This window comes from Diceros bicornis, chromosome 6, assembly GCF_020826845.1.
Source record: "Diceros bicornis minor isolate mBicDic1 chromosome 6, mDicBic1.mat.cur, whole genome shotgun sequence".
Lineage (NCBI taxonomy): Eukaryota > Metazoa > Chordata > Mammalia > Perissodactyla > Rhinocerotidae > Diceros > Diceros bicornis.
This window is the reverse complement of record NC_080745.1, coordinates 45,316,279-45,342,777: the sequence shown is the minus strand read 5'-3', so window position 1 is coordinate 45,342,777 and position 26,499 is coordinate 45,316,279. Positions and strand designations below refer to the sequence as shown.

The following is a 26,499-nucleotide window of genomic DNA, read 5'->3' as shown; positions in this document are numbered from 1 at the left end:
GAGAGCTTTAAACCTTGACCGTATCCCTGTGGTTATTTAATGTTAGTTACAGCTGAAAAGCCTAAAAATCTAATGTCGGCATGACCTTTCCTATTGGAAATTTCCCTGCTACACAGCAACATTACCAAGCCAAGCAATCATAACATTGTAGTTCAGCATATTAAGGAACATAAGAAGTAGCACTGATATCTTTGTTGCTGCAAGAAATCCCCTAACTGTGGCTATAACTTATCAAGCAGTAAAGCTGCAGAGGGCTCAACTATTAAAAAATCTATATATAAACTCATAACATAACCAAGCAGGGCTTCGCTGGGTGGGAAGGCAAAGTTCCACCGTGACTCAAAGACCACCAGTTACCTGTGTCTGGAGGCAACGACATAATAAAATAATGATTAAAAGAGTAAAGCCATCCTTGTGTGCGACACCAGCCTCAGACTAGAGAAGCAGTTTTCAAGGCAGCAATCCCCTGTCTGGCTGCTTAGCTCCAGTAGGATTAATGCTCAAAACATGGTGCTATTGTTCTGTCTGTGTCTGGCATCAGTTATGTTATTTTCGATCATTTTAACACAGAAACTGGCTTGTGAAAGTCAACCTTCCTACTGACTTGATGAGGGCCACTGCTCATGGCCAAGTAGGGTCCAGTGGGATAAATGGTCTGCAGACTTGGAGAGCAGATTTTTCCGTCTTTTTTGCACTTCTGTCCAATTTTTAAGGCTTTGTCATCCCACGAGAGTAGTCTGCTTCTTCCAGGATGTCTCATGCTATTTGCACACTAAAGACGTAAAATAAATACTGCAGTAGCCCTCCTAGACGACATAGGCTGCTGATGTCCCTTTCTATGCTTTCTTTAACTACCCTAGAAGGACTGAACTAAAAAACAAAATCCCGATGCTCTCAGGCTACATGGGTGCAACTGGTTACTTCCACCTTGGAGGACGTGAGTGAGGTTAGATCTTCATGCCGTTCATTCTTGATATAGTCGCCAGATTTAGTAAACAAAAACACGTGATGTCTGGTTACATTTGAATTTCCAATAAACAATGAATAATTTTGTAGTATAAGTATGTCCCATGTAGATATTTGCTTGTTCAAAACTCCCATTCCTGTTCAAAACAAAACCTGCACGGGTCATACTTATACCACAAAAATTATTTGTTGTTTATCAGAAATTTAAATGTAACTGGGCATCCCATATTTTATCTGGCAACTACGGCTCTTGCAAAATATGAAGCCTAAAATTGTAGGCTTGAGGTTGATATGTTATGTCTCAGTCCCAAAGTAATATTTAACCATGTTTGATAAAGTTTAGATTGGCGATCTTAGTTACCCGAAATGTCAGTTCACTATGTTTCTGCTATCCAGACTTCCCAAACAGCTTTGCTTCCAAGCTCCAAAACAGTCTTTCTAAGTCCTTGCTAAGCTGTTTTCTTTGCCTAAGAACACCCTGCTCTTGGATAAATATCACCAAGTACATGAGGATGTGAATTTGCATATCTATGTGTATGCAGAAATCCAGATCCCACATCTGACAATATCCAAATTGTCAAATCCACTTTCTATAGAAAGTATTATTTTTGGATCAAATTTTAAAATGCCTCTTAATCACAGCACCACGGGTTTAGTTGGCACAACCCAAAGAAACTACAATCTTCTGGCAAGAGTAAGACCCCATTTATTCCTAAATAAAACAATAAAATTAATAAACTCTGAAGTTTCATTTGGCAATAGAGAAGAAATCCATAACTAAACCTACTTCTTTTTTCCTGATAATAATGATGCAGATGTTTAACTGAAGAGATGCTTATACAAAACTCCAATTCCTGTTCAAAACAATAATATAACAGCATGTATATCCTTTGGTGGTAATTCATTAGCCTAATTAACCTAATTAGTGTTCTTTTTCTTCTTCTAGTCCTTGACATTAATAACATTAATACTTCAGTATTGTGAAGGACTAGAAGAGAAAAAGACCAATTAATTTCTTCTTGCTTTAGGGTATATGCTAGTTTGAGCAGAAGAGGTGAAGTCATTAGTGCTGCTGGTCAATAATTCATTCTCCCCCTTAGGACACACTGTAGGATTGTACTTCCTAGTCCCTTGTGTTATAGGATTGTGGTCATAAGGGAAGCACGTGACCAGCTCTGGCCAATTAGTAGAGAATGGAAATACTGTTTGTTGCTTCAGGCCTGGAGCTTCCAATTATTTGTGCAAAACCCTCCAGAGCTCTCTTTTCTGTCTGACTCCAAAACCAGCAACATTCAAGACTGTGACTGCTCAGTTAGTCTGGGTCCTTAATTGATCACCATGATAAGATACTTTCTGGTGTCCAATGATGGATATGTAACATGTGCAAGAAATGTACTTATGTTGATTTAAACTACTAAGGTTTTGGGTTATTTGTTATTGTAGCAGACCCCAGCCTAGCCTAACTCAGGGGACAAGCAATTATTGACATCTTAGTGTATATTCAGCCAAATGAGTCTATAAAACATTCTACATACTATTTTTAGCCCCCTGAAACTTGCTGAATGTTTAAGGTTGTGTCATTATAACTTTTAATTCTCAACAAACTTTTAAGGGAGATATAAATTATCGTCTCCACTTCATAGATGAAAAACTGACACTTAAAGAGCTGGTAAGTAAATGCTTAAAGTCATACAAAAAGTAAGTGGTTGAGAAGGAATTTGAATCCATATCCATCTGGACTTATAGACCATGCTTTTCACTACCTCCATATACCACCATTCAACTATTTAGCTCTGGGATTTATTAAAGGAAACTTATACATAGTAGAAGGAACAAATCTTGGAATCCCATGGAGGATCAAAAGGTGCCAATAGGGACAAAGGTGTCCCATGGATGTTACTCTTCTTTCCATGTGTTGGTAAGTCTTGACTATGGGTTGAATTTATAAGGCTGTATAATGTTAGAAACCATCTTTGGAACTCCGTAAGGAAAATCAGAAATTCTTTAAATCAGAATTTATTTATCTATGCAAAAGATGCAGAGGAAGAGGCAAAACAAGTTCCTTTTTTTCAAGGAGATTTCTGTAACTTCCATCATAGGTGGAATGTCAACGAGATAATGGGGGCCTGAGCACTTCAATGCCAAAGTTTCAAATTTCCCATTGCTTGCAAATTTGTCTCAAACCAGTTATGCTGTTTTGAACACAAACTCTGAGTAACAATTTTTTTAACTTTTGAGACTTAACACCCAGGCAAACAAGGCACATCACTTAATTTTAAGACTCCTTCATGTCCATATTTAAGCTGAATATATTTCAAAAAAAAAGTAATAAAGTTATTTTACAGACATTCTAGGTTCCTTTCTAAAAATATCTTTCTTCATCAGCATAATCATTTAACAACATATTGGTTGTGAATTCAAAGAGGAATATCAGCATCTGGTATACCATGAGAAACCAGGAAACCCAAATACTGACTCAGATGGCCTCATTTTCAAAGACCCTGAATTTCTCAGAGCTCTGTCCCCTTGAATCTCAACCATTTTACTCTCGGAAGAGTGAAGGGGAAATTGGAAATCAAACCCAGAGGACCACCTTTCCTCCTGACCAGTAACAAGTAGTCAAAAAAATCCATACCTAAACAGGAATTGAAGTAAAAGCTCTACACTGGAGCTGCAAAACACGTGAGAGAAATAATGCAACAGAAACTGATGTGTCAAAACAATGATCTAAGGCCAATTGTTAGAATCACGGTGAATTCACGCTCTTGCCACACTGCAAGAAGCAAGCCCTCAAAGGCATATTCTAGAACTTAAAAGTCTTCCTCTCACTGAAAAGCAAGTGAAATTCTATTTGAAGTTCATTTTAGCTTTCCAGTGCTCTCAATTTCAAAGTCAATCAGCTGTACTGGTTTTCTTGCTTTTCTGTTTGCATTTGCTCAGTGTTTCAGTAATATATTAAGAAAAATATACATAAAGTAGATCTAAAATTGGAAACAGAATTTTGGTTCCTTTTGGGGGAAAAAAATGACCCAGAATTAACTATTGTCTTTCTTTTAATTCAGAGCCTAACACAATAAGAGTAAGAACTATACCCTCCCAAAACAGAAATATAGTAAATACTTCATAGTTAGGTTATTTTGCCTGAAAAGTGTTTCGGGAGTTTTCATTTCTGCAGAAAGATAAAAACGCAAATTTCACAATCAGACTGGATCCCTTTCCAGCCTCTTAACACGTCTACTGGAGCCAAGTGGAAGAAACCTAATGCTGATGTACACCAGACCGAACAGCTGGTCTCCCCAAGGAAGTGGATTAGCAGCATGATCACAGTACACAGCTCTCTGCAGAAAAGCTCCCTATATAACCTCCTACTTTTGTCTTCTGCTAAAATAGCCACCAGAGGGGAGGACAGAAGGATGGTGCATTGCCTGATGCCAGCTGGTAGGGAGTGAAGATGGTAAGACTCAGTCTACCAACACTAAATCTAAATGCCCTCTGGACAGTTCTGAGGTCCAATACAGGAAGTTGGTTCTGTTCTGTTACTCAAATCCAATCATCCCCAAATCAGGTTGTTAGGAATTAATATTATAGCAATACAGAATCACTTTAATTTTCCACAAAATATTACAACATATGTAATCTACTGCCTTGAATCAGTTCTCCTCCCTAGAAAGAGTATTGCTATCTAATAAGACATTCCACACAATAGCAAAACGTAACTGGATTCGACTTTGATAAGGAGTTCCTGCTCAGCATCAACTCGCAAGTCTTGCCTAACTTCAAGTTCATCATATCAATGAACTCTAGTTTTAGCATCAATAAAACCTGACCTTTCAGGAGATAGGTCATTAAATGGTCCTTATCCAAGCCATTCTTTCACAAAGCCCATCGTCTAAGGAAGATAGGGATAAACAAGCAGAAAGGAAAACAGCAACTGTTCCTGGTTCAAATAAATATTTTCCTTATTCCAAATATCTTAACTTCTTTGACAACATTCTTGCATTGCCTTCCTGGTTCCTGGACTTTTATTAGATCAGAAAATATACCTAAAGCTCTCCTCTTTTAAATCATTCATGGAGGGTGCAAAACCGGAATCAGTCTTTCATACATGCACACAAAACCTCAGATTCTGCCACTCTACCTGTGGCTCCTTCTCAGAAAAGTGGCCAAGACCAAGATTAAAGGAAAGTTGCTCGAAGTGAGATTTGAATTTGTCCCTCCAGAAGTGGAATTTTTGACTCTGACTTTGGGCTTGATCAGAAAGGCAAGCAAGATCAAAACTTTCAATGGTTACCATTTGGCCCCTTCTCCCTTGTCCATACTCCCACTCCCAACATGGTTAGGATCAGACTGCAGATCCACTCTGGGGTCCTGAATTCAAATTTTGTGACAAGAGAACCCAGAAATGGCAATAGTAACTCTTACAATCGTGCCCTTCAGCTTCAGAGGGCTATTTTTGAGTTCATAATGTTGTGCCCATAGATTCTTCACAGGTGCTTTTGGGGAATGAACATCTCATAGCAAATCAATTAGAACTCTGTCTTGATGATGGCAACACGTGTCAAGAAGGATTTGTAGCATAAGCTCAAGTTCCCCGAATAAATTCAACTTTACAAACAGAACCACTCTCTCTACCACATCTCATGGTAAGCCTAGTTAATGTGACATTTACCCTGTGATCAAAACTCTTATGAAATAGTTCTATCAACTTCTTTATTTGTTCAAGTCCTTGTTACGCTTTGCCTGAGGACATTAGAAAACAACACTATATTATTATCCACGATAACTGTGGTTATTATTTAAAATGTTGACCTGTCCACAGCCTTACTTCTGTCATTTGAATCTAGCATCATCCAGGCCAGTTTTCAATGGAGAATGCACATCAAACTTACCTATGGAATTTAATTAAAATGCAGATGTCTAGGACCTACACCAGACTTCATGAATCTTTTTACCTGATATTCTTCGCATATTCTTTTAGGATTATTATATCTCAAGGATTTTTCATCTGCAAAAATTATATTCCTCCATTTTTATAAAATCAGAAGTAAATTCTGACTTTTTAAAAAATAAGCTTATTTATTATCCTTTGAGACAATCTAATTTGGAGGGAATGATTTTATTATCTCGTTTTGCATGTCACATTATGCATTATTCCTTTTTTTTTTTTTCTCTGATGAATATTCGCCCTGAGCTAACATCTATTGCCTATCCTCCTCTTTTTGCTGAGAAAGATTGGCCCTGGGCTAACATCCGTGCCCATCTTCCTCTTCTTTATATGGGACCCGCCACAGCATGGCTTGATAAGTGGTGCGTTGGTCTGCGCTCGGGATCCGAACCTGCGAACCCCTGCCGAAGCAGAGCATGTGAACTTAACTGCTACACCACCAGGTCGGCCCCCCGCATTATTATTATGAACACTCATCAGACTTTTCACATTTGGAAATTATCAGTAGTAAATTAACCACAACTACTTTCCGTTTCCGTCATCTATAGATGTTTGTTTTCCTCAGATGTTTCCCTGAAGGTTCTACTCTTTGCTTCAGGCCAGAGTTTATATCTTCAACAAAAAAGAATACTCTCAAGAGGCCAATGGTAAAGGACCAGATACTTTAAATGACTGATATTTCAAAGAACAGACTCTTGAGTATAGGTGTCTGATGACACCAATGGGCTGAGTCAGGATTTGCAGAACTTTAGTCAAGAAGCAGACGACTTCATGCTACTGCTAACCCAAGACCAAGTGGAACAAGAATTAGTTACATACGACTGAATGGCTGATAAGGGAAATTTTACTGTAGTTATCTGTTTGGAATATTGTTGTTTTAATGTTCTTTCTCTTAGATCTATAAAGAGTCCTTTCTCTGTCTACTTCAACTATCTATAACCCATACAATTTAGTAGATTCTTATATTAACTATTTTTTTTATTATTTTCTGTATTCTTGATGCTCTGGCATCCAGAGCTTCATTGACTAAGGTGAGCCCTCTCCCAGCACTAACCAATTCTTAGGGATAGCAAACACAACAAATGACTTGCCCAGGAGTGTGCCTTTCATATGCAAACTAACCAGTCCAGAGTCCATACTCTGAACCACCTCCTCTACTGGCTCATACACTCCAGGAGGTGATATTCCTCTGCCCTAATCATCCCAGGGCCAGGTACCAGACCACTAGAGACAGCCCCAATCCCTACAGGTCCACTGAAATTATTCAAACTAGCCAATACTAAACCTGCTCACCCTGCCTTGCCTTGCTTTCCAATGGAAAACACAATAAAGGCTCCTGCCCAGGCTTTCCCCTCAACCCATCTGCGTCTTGACCAACCCTGGTGCTTCCCTGTGTGGCCCCACATGACACGGCATGGCCCCCACCTCCTCTTGAGAACTATGAGTAGGAATTTTTTCAAATGGTAGTCATCTTCTGATCTGTTGGTCTCACCATATCTGAATGATAATAAAATCTACATTTTAAAACCATTCTGTTTATGTAAACTGAAATGAAACATTTTAAAATTATATCTGCGTCTCACTGACCTCCAGAATTCAGAAACTCATACTAAGTGTCCTTACTTTCAATGGCAACTGGGTTATTTCACACATTTAATAACAATCTGTCTTCCTTCTTACCAGGACATAATTGGAAAAATCCGTTATGCAACCAACGTTTTGCCTGGAATGTCATATTGAGAATGATGCTCATTGACTCAGGTAGAACAGGCTGCTTTTAAGGAACTAATGTGGCTTTACTTATGGAGCCAATGCCTACAAAGGCCTCTTGGATAACTGGCTTGCTGTGTAGTTTACAGGGTCCAATCTTACAGGTAGTAAGGATCGTCACTTCCTGGCAAGCCAGGAACTGAAGGTTATTTTGGGGATCTCAAGAAGAAAGGAATTCACCCAAATGCATAGTTATACAGGTGAAATATGGGGTGAGAGTAACTTGAATTTGGTTCCCTTGCCTTGGGATTGCAAATAATAGAGGCATTAAAAGTCCAATCTGAGTGATATTTTTTATGAAAACTTCCAGAGAGAAGTTAATTTTCTAATTATTCAATATCGTACGGCCCTAGATTTTGCAAAGCATACTTAAGAAGATCTATACAGTAAATTAACAATCTTGCTACACCTATGTAAATAATCAGGCCAAACCTAATGAGACTAGTCTTATTTTGTGATCAAGTTCTTTAAGATTACTATAATAATAAGGAAGAAGGAGGAAGGCAGGAGGAGACTATAAGGAAAAATTGTAAAAGACTTTGAAATTTCATGGATGTTCTGGCTAGCTCATCATAATCTCTGCTTTTGTTTGTCTATGACTAGGCTATTTTACAAAGCTATAGAGACAGAAGTTAACTTGTAGAAACTGATGGCAATGCAAATAATTTCTCTCCACAGAAATGCAAATTGTGTCCAAGGGAAAGTAATTGATTATCACCCTATGGATATTGCAAGTTTTGCCAATTTTCTGTCCATTTGTCAATTTATTTCAGCATTCCTTATCAGACTATAAACGTGTGATGCTTTGCATTCTCCTTTGAACTGGTGTAATATTTTATGGTTCCCTCATTAATTAATGATTTAAATAAAATCTCTGACACATCTTTATTTCATATCTGAATGAGAGTCATGATTACATCCTCTTTTAAAATGTAACTTTTCACAACTAAACAAAGATACCATGCTTCCACTTTCCAAAAAAAAAAAAAAAAAAAAAGACGTATACATACCTCTCTTACAAGTTTTGAGTCATTCAACAAATAATACTGAGTGACTACTGAGTGCGGGAGATTCAAAGACAGATAAGAAAGACTGAATCACTGACCTCAAGGAACTTACATCTTAGTGGAGCTAACATTCACTCAAACATTTGCCTAGCTTTAGTGACCAACGTTACAAAGCTTTAAGGCAGAGAAGAAAAATACACTTATAAAATTCTCTCCAAAGTCATCCTTTCTAAGTAATTACTGCTTAGCAACATAATATATCACCAAAGGAAAAGAATTCCAGGGTGAAATAATAGGTTTTATACAAAAATTAAGGTGTGAGTAGTTAAAGGAGTAGGTAAATTACTAGACTTATAGGTGGAAGATCTGGGTCCTCTTGGTAGAAATGCGCTGCTTTTATGGAAAAGGCATTCCACTCAAGTTCTTCCAAATCTGGTTAAAGAGGTTATGTAACCCCTCTGATTCTTAGTTCTTCCCTTTTTTACAAAAAGATAACAATACCCATTCCATGGGGTTGTGGTAAAACATGCTATATGCCTAGAACACAGTAAATGCTTAAATAAGTATTAGCTGATTTTATTAATAATATTACTTATAGATGCTCAGTTCTTGGTCAATACTCAACCAATGTTAATTATCTCTCCTCAAGAAAATAGGAAGAATGAAATGATTTCAAATTTCTCCAAAATATGGAAGACTTACAATAATATTATCAAAGTCCTCTCAGTCATTAGGGAACAAAAAAAATCCCATTGTGTAGGTAGAGATGTTAGGAGTGAACCGGAAATTTTACCTGCAGTCCAGGATTCCAATGCTATATTATAAGTGAAGACTATACAACCACATCTCTCTCCTGAAATCTTCCTGTGTATGAGCAACAGGTCGGGAATCACATGCCCCCATTACCACCCTATTACAAGTGACGACTGTGTAATTTCTGTGAGGCCAGACTACATGATGACAAGAAAGAGGGCATTCTAGAAGAGATGGCTGCTTACCCAAAGCCCACAATGTCACAGGAGACCCTTAGTGGGACATTCAAGGTGAGAGCCTCCCTGGAACCAGACAGACTCAGTGCGTACCTGATTCCTCTCCAGCACCACACTCCTAATTAAACAAGCACTGGGTGCATTATTCAGCAATAGTCTGGGTCTCAAGTTTATCATAATTGAAATGGTATTTCACACTCACCTTTCTCTGCAACTCAACTCAGTTTAAGATAATCACAACACAGCTTCATAAACGCAGAGGGCATTTTCATCTCACTGCAAAATTAACTGACTAGATAAGAGGTCATAATGCCAAGGAAAAAAATGAGATAAAAATCACAAGGCAAATAAGAAAATTACAAGGTCAAATAAACTGCCCAGCCAAAGTTGTTCTAACAGGAAGATCACCTGGTGCTCATTTACTAAATAGGACCGGACTTGAAGTTATTATATAATTAACCCATTACTCTTAGAGCCTCCTACATTATTTTCAAGGTTAACAGTTAAGTGTTAACAAAAAAGCAAAGTTAACATTAATGGAGCATCTATGTATAATGCGTAAAGTATAAACTCAATGTTGGGACCACTAATCTCCTAGTAAGATTAAAGTGAATTATATTCATTTTAATCTCTTTTAAAGCATCATAAATTTTTCGTTTTTTAAGATTAAAAGAAAATCACATTCTTTGCAACATCCATCTACAACTAGAAAAAGTAAAAAAAAAAAAATTATAAAATGTAAATTTATTACCCAAATCAAGTTGAAAAGATGCTTCCTTCATTCAGTTAAATTTATTGGCCAGATACTACACGCACGTACAAACAAGCACATACACACTTGAGTGTTTACGCAAGGCTGCTAAACTGCAGCCTAGGGAGAATGACTCCTGGTAAACCTGGGACTTCTCAATATATTGAGAAGAATCTCCAAGTTTGGGGCAAGAGCTGCATGCCCTGGATAAGTGAAGATATTTGGAGATCCTCCTCCACTCTTCCGCACAAAGAACGCAGCAGCTCCTCTAAATCAATAACCAAGTTCACTATTTAACAATATCAGTTTGAAAGGGCGCTAAATTATCAGCTGGCCCAAAGCACTCCACTATTTAGCAAGGAGAGCATCCACGTGCTCAGGCCGGTGGTAGGCGCGCTGGCGAGTCACGCTAATCGCTTCCCCTAACTGTGCCCGGGCCTGAGAAGTACCCATGTTGGCAAGAGCCTGAGGAGGTAGAGCCCGCTACCTGACTTTCTCCGTGGCTCCTCCCGTTCTCTGCCTTGAAGATGGACTTGGGCTTCCGGGACTTGAAGTTGCCCATGCTGGGTCGCAGCACGCCGTCCACCAGCACCGTCGGCTCTACATGCTGCGGCTCGCGGGAGGGAGGCGCGGGCTCCTCTAGGAGAGCCCCGGGGTCAGGGTAATTTTCTTTATTGTCTTCATCTCTAAAAGAGGAAAGATCTAATTTAGACAGCATCAAAAAACAAAGTAATAAACTACTGCGGGAAAGTTGGGCTGGCGATACTCATTGCTGCTCTATTTAAACGGTACCTAGCAACATTTTTAGGGTAGACTTCGTTACACAGAAACAAGAACTTAAGAAGCATGAGTTTCACTCTAGATCACTCCACATTCCCTTCCAGTCTTTGCTAGTGGATACATATTTTTTGTAGTTGTAACTGTACATACTATCATATTTGTTTTTAATTTATCACTTCAAGATGCTTTCATGTATATCATATTTTCACTCATAATAATAATGTGAGATATTCAGGTTAGATATTGTCATCCCAACTTTATGGATTAAGACTCTAAAACCCAGAGATTAAAGTGCCTAATAGAAGGGCTAATTCACCCAGACCTGGAGTGGTCAGGTAGGTCTCCGGGCTCTCATGCATGTGCCCTTGGTTCAAGGCATGATGTGTCCTCCTCACTGGCAAGTCTATCATCATCTCCCCACAACTTTCAGAGGCATTTAAAAGTTTAACAGGGTCTATTTTAATAGGGTACATGCTACCTGAATAAAATATAAGACAAGGGCCAAATTTTACCCAACCAAGCCATCTGAACAACACTCTCAATGCAAAGTCAAAGATTCGGGTCTGGGTTCTATCAGTGTGGAATCGCTGCACAAGACCAACTGGACTGGCGTTAACTTCATACATTCAGTGCTGGGAGGGCACTTTAGAATTTCCTCAAAAATAGTGACATTCTAACACTCTTATTTGAAGTCATTTGTCCCTCTTAAATCTAGATGCATTTTATTTTCTTATTTTGCTAAGAATCCAGCAAATACCATGGACATAACCAAATGGGGCATTCTGTTTATATGATCAATATCACCATCCTTAACCCACTGGCAATCGTTTGGTACAACATCATGCAATTCTCTAGAAGTGGCCACTTCCCCGAGATGGTGTTTTTTCCTCCTGCTCCCTGACCAGAAGCATCCATAAAAGAGGTTTTGGCATGGTCAGCAAGGAAACAATTCCTTGTGACTCAAGGACACATAAAGCCAAGAGATAAGACAAGCAAAGGAAGGATTTCTACGCCCACTGTTCAAGATGCCTTTTCACAAACAAAAGAGAGATTAAATTCACTAAGCTGATATTGGGAGGGTGAGTTCCACTTAGTTTCTGGGAAAAGATCAAAGCAGACGTGGGGATAGGAGGTGTGGAGCATGACCAGGGTGCAGTTGGGCAAGGTGTGGAAATAAGACTACGTGAAACAGTTAAACTTAAGCCTCAGCACAAACTTCGTGCTGTCTGGTAAAGGAGAAGCCAACAAGTGAAATAATTCTTCAACACTAAAAACTAGAAAAAAAAAAAATCAGTGCCAGTGATACTGGTTAATACTTTCCCTTAAGATCATTTACAACTAAAAACAAATTCTAAGGCACTAATGGGTTTGGAAATCAATATCAAACCATAAGTTGGAACTACACTAGTTCATTTGAAATGCGTTTTTCTCACTAGAAGCAAATAATACTCATCCACGCACTCCATGTTCCTGAGTGAGAAAAGGAAGAACAGCTGCCTTTATAGTAATCAAAATGTTCTTCATTCAAGGAGGATTCTAGAACAATCAAGAATAAGAAAAAAAGGGGGGATTTTTTCAAATCTAAAATTACTCTTTTTATAGATTCACTTCTAAAATAATACCTGAACTTTGTTTTATAGCATATCTTCAAGGTGCTCAAATGTCATTTCATTCACCTCCTTGACTTGAAAAACAAAGAAGGTGGGAGGGGGAAGCAAAAAGCATCTTTCTCTCATTATACAAACATAAAACCTAAATACAAAAGTCATCTTTAGAAATATATTTCTAACCTATTACTGGTTCTTCAGACTCCTCCAAACAGAAAAGTACAAGTTATGTAATTTAAGCCACTACTTATTGGAATCAATGATAACTGTGAATGAACCTGATGTTCTGAAAAGAACAAGAGTCCGAAAGATCTTCCTACTTATTAGTTGTGTAGCCTGGGCCACACCGCTTCACCTCTGACCCTTGTGCATAAGATGGACATCAGCTCTACCTTGCAGAGATAATAGGGTCTCTGTGAAGTGCCTACCAGAGAAAGCTGGCTCAAGGCTGCAACCCAATAAATGGGAGCTATTGTTACTCTCACAGGGCCTTAGGCAAGTGGTTATGGCAAGTGGTTATTTGCAAAGAAAAAACTGAGGGCTCTTTTTAGTCTTCCCAACTCTCCAGGATAAATTCCAAACTTCTTAGCAAGGTACACAGACCCTTTGAAATCCAGTCTTTGTTTATCTCTGGAGCTTCATTTCTTACCACTCCTGGCCTCCTCACACCCACCCGGCTTTCAGGGTTCCTGCCATCCTGAACTACTTGCTGTTCCTTCAACTCAAACTATTTTCCCTACTCTCTGTTGGCTTTCCAGTAAGTTGCTCCCTCTGCTTGGTGGCATCAGCTTTTTCTTAGTCTTATATCCCACCAAAAAAAAAAGTCATGTGCCATGCATAATTTTCTTCAGGAATCCATCCTAGAAACCTCTCTGGGCTATTTGGTCCTTCTAAGTAAATCCTCTGTTTATCTCTAGTAAATTAGCACTTAATGCACTGTAGCATCATCATCTGTATTCTTGCCTATCTCCTCCAGTGGACTGAATTCCTAGTAGCAGGATTGGTTTGTCTTTCTCTACCTCATATCTTGGCTGGTTTCTGACACACAAAATAGGCCACCAACAAGTAGTTGTTATCCAACAAGTGGACTTTAAAGTCAGACAGACCTAAGTCCAAATTCTGCCTCACAGTGGCTATATCACCTTGGATGAGCCTCTGAGACTCAGTTTCTCCATCTACAGGATGAGGAGGTAAACATCAGTTTCCTTTTAGTTGTTTAGATTAAATAATAAAATGTATGCGAAAGTGCTTGGAACAAAGCAAATGTGGAAGAAATGGTTAACCATGAAGGTTTCACCATCATACCATGAACCCCTTGATGCCTAAGACCATACTCCAGATACTCAATGACATGTTTGGTGGATAAATCTAGAACCTCTTCCTTAGGGACTATGATGGGAACATTGAGATGAGCTAATCAATGTTTAATTGAACAGGCATTTATTGAGCATTCCTCAGATAAAAGGCACTGTCCTGGGTGCTAAGGGGGGTATCCAAAAGTGGACGAGACAAAACTTTCTTCAAGAGCTGATAATCTATTAAAGGACATAAGACGCAAGAACAAATAATTAGAATTTAAAGAAGAAACTAAAGACACCAGACCCAGATGGTTTCTGTCCTTCATAATATAAGAACCAAGCAAGGGTGAGTCATACCTGAGACTGGAGCAGTCAGTCTGGTCTTCATGTAGAGAGACTATGTCTTCGTCACACCTGGAGAGAGGGAATAAAACCACATCAGATCCAACTCTCTGCTGCAGCAGAAGCAGCAGTAGTCTAGAATTATCCTAAGATTAGCACAGTAAACTAAAAATTGGAGCAATCCTCACTGCTCTCTTCCAAACCAGCTCCGAATCCCAACATGTCTACCAGATAATGATGCCAATGTTGTCATATCATGTGAGCTTAAAAGCTCAGAACCAGAGGTAATACTCCTTTTTCCTCCACTGCTCTGCATCGCCTAAGCTAACAAGATCTTAGCGAAGACCTAAGCGTTCTCAGCGCTTGAGGGGACATCTGACACCAAGATTGGTGGATTGTTGTTGGCTCAAGAGACTCCACTACAAGCCTCTTGGCATTTCCTCTGCCTCAGACAGTCTCAAACTACACTAGCTCCCATTTGGCTTACTCCATTGGCCTCCAGACTTGCTCGACTCCCTTCCTTTTCACAAAACTTCTGGAACAATCTTGTGAAAAATTCTTGGTTCTTCCATATTGAAAAATCTCCAGTTCTCCGCACTGCCTACGGGAATCTGGAGTAGGACCATCCTCTCAATCTAGTGTAGGAGGGAGCCTCCGTTCCTGTTCTCAACCCTTCCCACTCCACCTCACCACACTCCATTCCAGGTTCGAATGCTTTTTCCATCTTCAACTGCTACTCATCCTTCAGTGCCCAAGTCAAGTCTCATGAGCTCTGTGAACCTTCCCAGCCAAGTTCACCCATGTGCCAAGTTCCTACTTTAACCTTAATACATAAATGTTTACTCTTCATTCTGAGGTTTTTGTAAACAACTATATCTTGCTTCACACTGCTATGTAATTCCTTTGTACCTCTGATATCTTTTTAATTAGTTGTTAATTCCATGAGAAGAAATAACCATAACATCTTTTTCTGGATACACTGCCACAGTGCCCACAGTGCTACCCCAGAATAGACACTCAATAAATACTTGAATTGAGTCATTAACTCTGGCCCCTCCACAAGTCTGGTCCCTAAAATAATTTAACAAGCATTTATTGAGCATTTAATGCCTTCAGGTAGTGGATTAGCATTGGAGCTATGCCTCTCCGACTCGTTGGGACTCAGGACTGACCAGTTTGTTTTCTATCTCCAATCCACTCTGGATAGATACTTCGGTAAAAATGTCACGGGAATGTTAATTTCCTATCAAAGTTATTAAATGCTTACTCCCTATTTCTATACTTTCCTTGTCTCAGACAAGTTACAAACAATTTGGACCTACACTTTGAGTAGCACTACTTCTAAAGGACACAAAGTTGAAAAAGACTTGGACCTTGCTCCCTGCTCTGAGTGAGTCACAATGTAATGAGTAGACAAAAATAAATAAATACCTACATACATAAATATAATCATAATATAGTCTTTATGCTATATGAACAAAATTTTTTAATATTCTTTATCGGCAATGGTGTATAATTTACCCACAAAATAAACTGATGAAATCTCCAGTCCTCTTCCCTCACTATCTCTTTTTATTTATTTTTTGTGTGTGTGTGAGGAAGATCAGCCCTGAGCTAACATCTGCCAATCTTCCTCTTTTTGCTGAGGAAGACTGGCCCTGGGCTAACATCAGTGCCCATCTTCCTCTACTTTATATGGGACGCCACCACAGCATGGCTTGCCAAGCAGTGCGGCAGTGTGCGCCCAGGATCCAAACCCTGGGCCGCCGCAGCGGAGCGCATAAACTTAACTGCTATGCCACCAGGCCAGCCCCACTATCTCTTTTTAATTATGGTTTTGTAATGAATTAACAAAGGCCATCTACAGACTCTAACCCTCTCTACCTGCTGAAACATTTTGTTCACTGTCAGTTAAAAAAAAAATCGGTCGACTTAACAAAATGCTTTTCTTAATGAAATGAACTAAATTTCGTTGCTTCCTCATGTTTTTGACTGTCAGTTACCCACTTTGTCCACCTCATGGAAAACAACAATTAAATTCAGAAGTATTGCCTTGTTCTCCTCCATTAGAGGCATTCACTTTAATAGACCAGCTGAGCTTTGTAATGTCAATAAAAATATTTCCCAATCAAAGTTACCTAGCTAAATAGAAAAATCAATGAAGAATAGAAATCTAGAATTGTTGCTTCCAAAGAACTAGGGTTCAATCAGAAGTTCAGCCCGGCAGCTCAACAATACCTATTGTTTGGGAATTTGGCAAGAATTTATTTTTCTCCTCCTCATTTGATTTATTAACCTTTCTTTTCAAAGTATAATTTGTTAAAAATGGAAACTCAGCACCAGAACATACAAAGTTGCAGATGCTTTCTGAAGTATGAGGCTGGGCCTATTTAGCTGATCCAATGTTAAGACCTACTGAACAACTCCAATCTCCACTCAAGGAAACACAATTCCTGGCTCCCAGATAGAGCAATGAAATTGACCTCCCTACTAGCTTACATGGCACACATACAAGCCCTTTTAATTCAGCTGGGTTTTCATTTGCTTTGGTGAAGATGATCAAGTTCTACCCAATTAATATCTCCTTTCTGATTGTTCTACTGATTCCTTGCCCAGGAGTCCCCTGCAAATGTACAATACTGGCCCAATTATAAAACTGTATTCCACAGCGGAAATCCATATCCAAATATCCCCACTCCTGGAAGAAAATCAGCAAATCGTCTCAGACCAAGTGTCCAACTGGTCTTGGGCATGGCATTCTCCTCCTACATTATAGCCCAATGCAGGAATTTAAAGACCAATCTCTTTAATGATCTCCTTCTTAAATATTCAAAACTGGGCATCTTCTACTGCAGTGTTTTTCAAACTGTAAATTGTGACCTATTAGTGGGTCTTGAAATTAGATAGCAGCTACCAGCATTTTGTTGTTATTGTTGTTAGAGAAACAGAAAACAAAATGTCAGTATAGTAAGGGTTAAGTATTATTTCATGAAATTTGTTTAAATAAGTCATGTATACATGTGTGCACTGGATTGCAATACAAAATGCTTTTCTTACTGTTGTTCATAGTAAAAAAAAAAATGTGAAAGTCGCCTCTATTAAATGACTTCCTTTGAGGTTCTCATCAGCTAGATTCTAAGTCTCAGAGTTCTTAATCTGTGGTTGCCCAGACAATATAGTATAGACAATTTGTCCTTGCCCTGATTTCTTTGTGAAATGCTCAGAGTTAGTTTTTTAATCTATTTGGACTTTTGCTCTATCAGCCACAAACAAGAAAGGGTTATATGGTACTTCACAGCTCACCTTCTCCTTCACATTATCTCAATTAAACCTGACAATGCTATAAGGCAGGAATTACCTTCACACAAGAGGCTAAAGAATTGTCCAGGATGCCAAGGCATAAAGCAGTGACACCAACGTCATTTCTGCTCCACCACACCAAGCCCACCAAATAGTCTCTTAGGTCTAGATTCCCAGAGGCTCACAAGAGAGGGGGAATGACTCGTTTCTTAGAAGAATGGTGGTGAAAGAAGTGCTCTGAGAGGTTCTCTTTTTTGACTTGGGGTAAAAAAGAAGAGAGGCCTCAGTTTGATTATTAGATAAAATGTAGTTGGACCAGGAAGGGGACTTCCATTTACCCTGTAGTGCCATGTTCCCTGATGGCAAAGTTGCAGAAGTACAGCCTGCAATCCTGTGGGATTTCTCAAATTGCGTCCCCAGAACCAAGTGCATTAGCACTACCTGGAATGCCTGATTAAAACAGCAGTCTCTGGATCCACCCCCACCCCAGCCCCACTGAGTCAACTCTCTGAGGGTGGGGCCCAGGAATGTGAATTTTTAAACCAGATTGCCCTTCTCCCCACATAACTAGTATGCTTCTAAAAAATTTAACACTGACCTACCGCTTTACAAATGCAGACTAGCACGGGGCTGACTGCAACACAATCACCCATTCCAGGTTCCCATTTTGGAATAAAGCCTGGGGCACTGGATTTTTTCACAAGCCCCAATCCCCTTCCCCAGTTGATACTGATGATCGGTTGGTTTTGAGAATCACTGCTTCAGATGATAACTAATTCATTGTGGAATTCATTGCTGGCCAGGCTTCACTTCAAATAGATGTTAGCAAGGGCAACATAGGAAATGACCACGGAAAAATAATGGATGAACAGGAGCTGCAGATATAGAAGGCAAGGCTAAGGCCATTCTAATCTTGGAAGAATTTGGGTAGAAAAAGAAATTGAACTGGTCCAGAGCTGCACAGACAGTGCCAGGCTTGGGAAAAACCAAGAAGAGAATAAAATCTGTCCATGAGTCCCTCCCAATTCCCCTGACCTTTGACTCTTATAAGACCCCCAGCTGGCCAAGCAGAACTCTATTAGATTAGACTATCTGATAACATAATTTATAATAAAGTATTAACGACAACTTGAATCCACTTCCCAGGGGCACAGACTTTTTAATTTCCATTTTAATAAGTGTCACCATCAGAGGCCTTAATCCAAAAGAAATTATCTCTTGGTGGAATTACAGGCACTAAAGGAAATAAGCGAGTGTGAGTAGGAGGAAGCAGAAGTGGAGGGGGAAGAGGAGGAAGAGCAAGTTTTCTTGTATCCAAAACACATGAGAGAGGCAAGCACCTCCTCTGTGTATGCTGAGACCACACCCCAAAATTTACCGAGCACCTGCTAGATCCATGTCTCAGGAGAGTGCATCCTGCTCCTGCTGGCTTTCGGGTCATACCCAAAGAACCAAGGAAAATAGTTTGTATTACGACAGGAGGAGAAAATGTTACACTAGACAATGACTAGATTTAAATAATCCTGGTCTGTGCTGTGTTACACCTATGAAGCTTTTGGTATGTTTGAAATATGCTCCTTAGATTTTTAGATTAGCCAGTTGGCATTCCAATTGTCACTCAGTGCCCTTTAAAATAAATCACTGTCACTTCTCTGAAAACAACAACAGGATCTTATGCAATCAGAACTGCTCGGGGAGTGTCCAAAGACAAGGTACCAGACTTTCCCCAGCATTTAGCCACAAAGCCTCTTTAAAAAAAAAATTGGCCATGTGAAATCTGGAACCAAGTGTCTCCATTTTGAAGCTGCTGTGCCTGTGGCTGACTCTGGGGATTCGGCAACACAGGGCTCCTGAGAATCAAGCCGAGAAAGCACTTGGTGCTTGTAAGCACAGCCAAGGAAGGAGAGCAGTACCTGTGCACCTGAACCAGGAGGTCACATCCTCATCTTCAGCCTGCATCCTTTGGCACGCACCTCTCCCCCTCTCTCAGGCTTTTAGAAAAGCAAAGTTGCAGCACAGTCACCAGGCAATCTCATTAACAGGGTGTGGGTTCAATGAGTATTTTATATTGCATCTTCTAAAGTCAACCCTGAGTTTTTTTTAAAAGTAACTCCACTTAAGTGAGCCCAAAGCTTGAGAAACAAAAAGAATGTGGGAAACAGAGAGCCTTGAAGTCCGGTAGAATCTTACCCTCCATCACCAAGTCATTGTGACAGTGGTGAGACTTGAAATTCACATCATATCTATTCTCATATCTATTTGCCTTTTAGGAACTTGAGCAAACAGCTCCCAACTTACTGGGCTTTCTCTGTTAAACTTGCAGCATTTTTCTAATGTAGTTGAGTATAGAACCTCATACATTCCTTTTTCTTGAAAAGCTGTGTAGAGTGACTTCTACCAAAAAGTCACAGAAGTAAACATCATGAGGTAGCCTAGAGAAAGATTGCTAAGTGAAGTATAGATATTTCATACATATATGAATATATATGTAAATTATATATAAATTACATGTAGTATTAGCATAATACACTATTAATTTTTAACATATACGTATAGAGTAGTATTAGAAAACACATTAAGGAAGGGATGGGACAGGAATTAAAACCATGAACTATAAAATATCTAATTTTTAAAAAAAAAACACTGTGCCTGCTGGCCTTGAGTAAAATATTACACTCTTTCATTCCATGTTTAAATGGTGTTAGTCGCCCCAATCAACAGCTTTCACCATAGGACAAGATGACTTGTTCCTCCTATAGCCAGATCTTTGAGGTAGAAGACAAAAATGACAAAGGGCATGCAAGAAAAGTTTACTCTACTATGTCTTAAAAATCTGTAGACAAGAGAGGGTAAGTTTAGCCCGTTTATCACATGCTGGAATTCAACTCAAGTCATTTCACATCCATCTCCTATTTACTGTAAATGTATATACAGCACGCTCCATGAAAACTGACACCAATGTTGGCAAAATACAACAAAGCTTCCTTTCTGACATGTCAAATAGATTTTTTTTTTTAAATCTTGGAGCATTGAGCTCCCGCAAGCAATCAGCTTGTTTTAATATCTCTCCCGTAACTGCTAAAAGGCTGATTTCAACCTGTAAAGATTTCTGGGCCCCATCAGTCAGCTCGTCTCGCGGTCTTCACAGCCCCAGATTACAGGAGACAATGAATTAATACGAAGAGCGGCTGGAGACGGTGGAGGATACCTTCACGATAGTTGCTTCCAGAAAAAGGCATGCAAGTCTTATTTTAATGGCAAGAATCACTTACTCTGTTACAGCGGCGCTGCTGAAGGAATTATCCTGAAGGCTGAAACAGAAACAAGAAAACATCAGCCAAGTCCGGCCGGGGAGCCGTCTCCCTGATTGCTCTCCGGGAGTTAGAGCACATACACAAACATGGCATTGCAAGGCAAGTCTCAGGGCTCGCCCGGCACGCTCGCTCTACCTTGGGCTGCTGTCTGCACATGCTCGCAACGACACCCCCAGCAGGGGCCCAGCCGCACGGGCGAACCACAAAGCCCGGCAGCCCGCGAGGCTGCGGGGACAGAGCTGGGCGGGGCGCGGCGGCGGAGCCGGGACCCCGGCGCCCCGGGATCCCCGCGAGCAGCACCTGGAGAGTTACCGCGCGACCCCAACCTCGCCAGCCCGGCGCCGCGTTTAATCCAGGCCGCTCGGTGCCAAGCACCCCCGGGGCTGGCAATAGGAAAGCCCAACTGTTTCTGCCTAGGTGCTGAAATCCCCGGGGGACTTGCTTTCTTCCAGACGTCTCCTACCAATTTTACAGAGCTACCGCCTCTAGGGATGGAGGCTCGCAGAGATTCATCCATCGTTCAGAAAAAGCCAGGAGAGAACGAGAAGGGGGAGGGGGCCATAGCTGCTGTTTCTGTTTTACTTTGTTTGTTTGTTTGTTGTTTTTTATTGCCCAGGAAAAAGAAGAGCCTCTGAGGGAGAGCTCGCTGCATCACACCCGATCCGTCTGCACTCTTATTTCATTCCCTAAGAGGAAGCGCCCAGCCCGGACGACAGAGCTGTGAATGAGCCCACGCAGGGCGAGTGGAGAATTTATTCCAGGCATTAGCTGCTGACTGGGGGACCTTGCAAGAGGTGGGGCTTGCTACGCCCCGAGCAGCCCGCCTGAGCTCCACTCCCAAGCACCTTTACAAAGGATGAGAGATCTAATTCACAAATGCTATGCCCTTTAAATAAAGGCAGCCCTGTTGGAGGAAGGGAAGGCTGTCAGCCCCCACTTGCTTCATTCCCCTGGGGATATTTGTCTTGCCCTCCTTCCATTGTTCATTTCTCCTGCCAGGTTGACCTTGATGTGGAATGAACAGTCATCCGTGAAACATGCTTACTTTGAATTAAGAAGATCCCCAGCCCTGTTTTTAATCTCTCCACTCCCAGAAGCAGCTGAGATGGTGGCTTGTATTCCAAACTATATGATGGATGAGGTCATTTATGACAAAAAAAACCCTCAAATTTTTATTTTCAGATAATTAGAAAAATTACCCAAAACTTGGTAATAAGGGAGAAGAGCATGACCATTTCAGTGTCACACTGAGACACTGTTTCACAGGTCCACCCAAGGACTGCTTAATTCTCTAGGAAAATGTCCTTGTGTTCAACTTTGCTATTCACTGTTCGTTAGATCCCAGACACTCTGGAGCTGGGTGTTCACTTGCATATTTTGTCCAGTCTGTCCAGAGGAAAAGATCGCCTCAACGCCTATGGGTTTATTGCATCGTGTGACTAATTGATTTTGTATCTAACCTAACAATCTTATACATACTAACATTCTTTCTAAATGCCTATAAATATTCAGGCCCTCAAAATGCCCTTGGAACCAAGAGCATCACCATTTTATAGGTTGTCTCATTAGTAAATTAATAGATTTCTGTTGTGTGCCTCTATTTGTATGAGAGTCATGTTTTTAGCTTTTAAAGTTATACTTTGAAAATTTTTAATTTTTCAAAGAAAAACAGGTTTCATTAAGGTTCTTTGCAGTTTTACTTTCCTCTCTTCAAATATTTTTAAAAGTAGCTGGATAAAAGCCTAATATGGTCTTACACCTGAACTCTATGGACTAAAATAAATTTAGAAATATCCATCCCTTGAATGGCTAAATATATAGTATATATCTGTACTCCTAAACCACCTACTGCCTCATCTGAGCTCAGTTCAGGAGTGTCAGACATGGCCTCTTCATATGTGTATTCATTATTTAGCCATCAAAACTGAGGTCTGTTCTTTCTATTTCATTGAGACCAATAAAGGTAAGCCAATTATATTCAGCATTCTTGGCTCTAAAGATTCAAAGGTTACCAGTTTTCAGAAACTCCTTTTACTCATTGTCTATGATGCTGATTCCAAATGCTCTAAAGCAGAGAAAGCACATACTTGTCTCATTTAAGCATTCCTAGTGATCCACTTGGAATGGAAAAATGTGATGCTTTTAACTTTGAAACAGGACTTGGACAAGTATATGAAATAATGTGGGCCCTTTGAAAATAACATGAAATAGCAACTGTATATATTTATAAAATAAATGCAGTTATTCAATAATGTCCACAGAAAAGAAATAAGAATTCTCTGCAGCTCATGAATAGCATGTCCCAAAATTAGGTATTAGATAGTACGCTTATGCAGTGAAAACAATTTGTTGATATACTAGCTGATTACGGTTAAAAAACAAAAATGTCCCCCCAAAAAACCCTGTTATTTGGCAGTATGTAAGAAAATCAACCATTCTAATTTTTACTTCTCAACCAATTCTTCTGATATTATTTATTTTCATCTTAAATCAGGTTTAGAAGTTATCTTTCTAGCGTCTAAGTCTTTGTTTTGTTTTATTTTGATATTTTGTACTATTCAACTGGGAACAGGACAATACTGATGAATAATCATACAACATTGGTTATTTTGAAGACTCTGTTTGACTAAACAGCAGTTCAAGGTGAGTTCAAAAAGAGAAGCAGAAAAGTATTGGAGTTCTAGAAGAAGTAAACCCTAGACCACTGTTTCCCAGAGTGTCCTCAGTGGAATTCTAGTCTCCCAGATGGTCCAAGAAAAAAAGAAAAAAAAGAGAGTTACATAGTCAAAAAAAAGTTTTTGAAAGGATGTATATTATAAATTCACAATGCATATCAGACAGCAAAGAAAAGTATTTCATCGTTTTTTAGCCAGTGTTTCTCAAACTCATTGAAGACCAAAACAGTTTTTTGTTAAATATATTATATATTAATATCATATTGAACTAGGAATTTTGAGAAAAGAGTTCCTGAGTCTATCAGGAAAAAAATGCAAAACAGATTAACTGGTCTAATTATTCATTGAATAAATGAATGAATGAACAAATGATGCTACGTGCTTGTCACTATTCCACAGCTATGAACAAGACTGACAGTCCCAACATCATGATAATGTAGTGGTCAAGAAAGAAATTTCTAGAGTTGCCAGGGTATGAGAAATTTCTAGAGTTGCTAAACTACTACCCACCACTGTGTAGTTTGAGCTCGAACAACCACTCCATGCCTCGGTTTTCTCATCCATAAAATGGAGATAATAATGGACTATCTCCTGGATTCTAATGCAGGTTAAATGATATGACTGAAAACAACAAGAAAAAAGTCAATAGATGCTATTATCATCATTACTTTCATTATTATTATAATAAATAAGAATATATAAACATAAAGTTTGGAACAGGAAGAACAAACTGCTGTGCTGAGGTAGTAGTCTTACAGATGATATTTTCTTTCTACTTCCCATAATGGTACAGTGTTTACATCTTTTTTTTTTTAGAACAATAAAAATGAAAACTTTACTAAATGTAGATGGGCTGCTCTTAAAATGAAATGAGCTCCATCCAAAACGGCTTTGTGCTCACTTTACAACTCTTTGGTTTAAAATACTCACACATCCCTGGAGGAGCAGACAATTCTGAGAAATCGCTTTCTGCAAGACGCTGCGGCAAGGAGCCAGAATCTTTACAATGCCAGGAAGACAACAGAGGCCAGCTCTATTGGCCTGAACACAGTGACTTGTAGCTTCCTGCCAGGACCCTTGGGGATCACCAGGCTTCCCTGTGGAAAGAGAGGACTCTTGCCTGAAAGGATATTTTTCCACAAAGAAAACTCTCCCTGACTCTCCTCTAATTCTTTCCCTCACCAGCCCCATTACCTGACGCCACAGCAAGAGAGGCCTCATTACTAAATGGTCAATATCTGAGCTCCTGGAGATGCAAAGATGCCTAGGGAAGGAAACTCATGACACCAAAAATATAAACTGATAGTGGCCTGTTATGATATGGGTCTTCATTCCAACATCCCACCCCAATTTATGCCAGTGTGTAGCAAGTCCACCTTTGTCTGACAATATCTTTCTGATTCATCTGACAACAAGATGCAGATATGATGTAAATGGATTGCTAAGTGAAATTTCAATTTCTCAAAAGATTCAGGATTTCATGGAGTCAACAGAAGTGATGTTGGAGACTGGCTTAAATCATTTTCAAAACCAGTGGCGAGTGAAGTTAGGGCAGTAACAACCAAAGAATAAAAAATTGACAAGGATGGTGACATGTCAATTCCAAAGGGAATGAGTTAAATATCAAAGCATTAAAAGGAGCCCTTGGAAAAATTTATGAAGCCCTTAATTAATTTTGCAAGTGTTACCTTTTTATAATTATGTGGTGAGTGTCAAATGTGAAGTAAAGGTTATCATTTTGAGCTATTAAAATTTTTTTCAGAAAATTATACATTAGCCCTCCAATGGGCACGATTTATTCTCTATTGTTTCTAAGAATTAGCTCACTGTTACAATTATATTCATACTATAAAGAATATTTTCATAATTTCTTTATTGCTTACCATGACCTACAAGGCCTGTTGTGCTCTGGCTCTGCAGGTAACTCTGAACTTATCTCAAAGCACATGGGCCTCCCTGCTGTTATCACGACGGGTGAACTTGATCCTTCCCTGGAACTTTGGCATTTGCTATTCCCTTTGCTGGCAACACCACCCCTAGACCTGCTCAAATGTGCTGCCTGGGGAAAAACTTCCGTGACCACACTCCCTAAGTTAGCAGCTCCCATCACTTTGCTCTGCTTTATTTTCTTCGTAGTACCTGTCACTACCCGATATTCAACATTTGTTTGTCTATCTGTGTTATAATTGCCTCCCCCACTAGAATGGAGGCTCTTTGAGGACAAGGGTTTGTGGGTCTTATTCACTACTGTATCCCCAGGGCCAAAAACGGTGTCTACCATGGTAGCTACTCCATAAATATTTGGGGAATGAAATGAATGAGTGAATATTTAGTTTCATTTTTTCAAGATAAAACTCCATTCCCTCATTTTTTCTATTTACCTTGAAATACTAACTCCTGTTTTAAGTGATTCACTTTAAGTGGACTTTTTCCAAGACAAGTTATCTTCAGGTAATGAGGCTTTCCTGTATTAGACAGGAAAAGTTGCAGGGATAACAAACAGATTTTGTGCTGTTATGCCAACACGGTCGATGGTACTGGCGGCCCAGACATTGTCTCTGAGATGTGGCCCCAGTCCAGCCAGAAAGAGCACTGGGATTGACTGATAGCAGTGTTTGCTATGGGACAGGATATGGAGATGGTAGTGGAATTTTCAACGTAGAACATCCTATTAAAATAAAAATTTTCTTGGGAAAAACACATTTCATTATTAATGCCTTAGCCTTGAATTAATTTTCAGATAACATATACATCC

The 26,499-nt window shown here is 39.6% G+C and overlaps 1 protein-coding gene across 3 annotated transcripts in view; it reads right to left on the bottom strand.

The window, feature by feature from the left end:
- Positions 1-21,359, bottom strand: part of FAM13C (family with sequence similarity 13 member C) — a 113,274-nt gene extending 91,915 nt beyond the window's left edge. For 2 of the 3 annotated variants that reach the window (XM_058543404.1, XM_058543405.1), the window contains exons 1-3: positions 21,028-21,171; positions 14,471-14,527; positions 10,916-11,114 (exon numbers count right to left, since the gene is read on the bottom strand). In XM_058543404.1, the coding sequence (XP_058399387.1) occupies positions 10,916-11,114; positions 14,471-14,527; positions 21,028-21,089 (318 nt within the window). In that variant the 5' untranslated portion in view covers positions 21,090-21,171. Of the gene's footprint in view, positions 1-10,915; positions 11,115-14,470; positions 14,528-21,027; positions 21,172-21,204 lie in introns of those variants that run through there. The other variant, XM_058543406.1, reaches the window with a different exon arrangement.
- Positions 21,360-26,499: the final 5,140 nt, after the last annotated feature.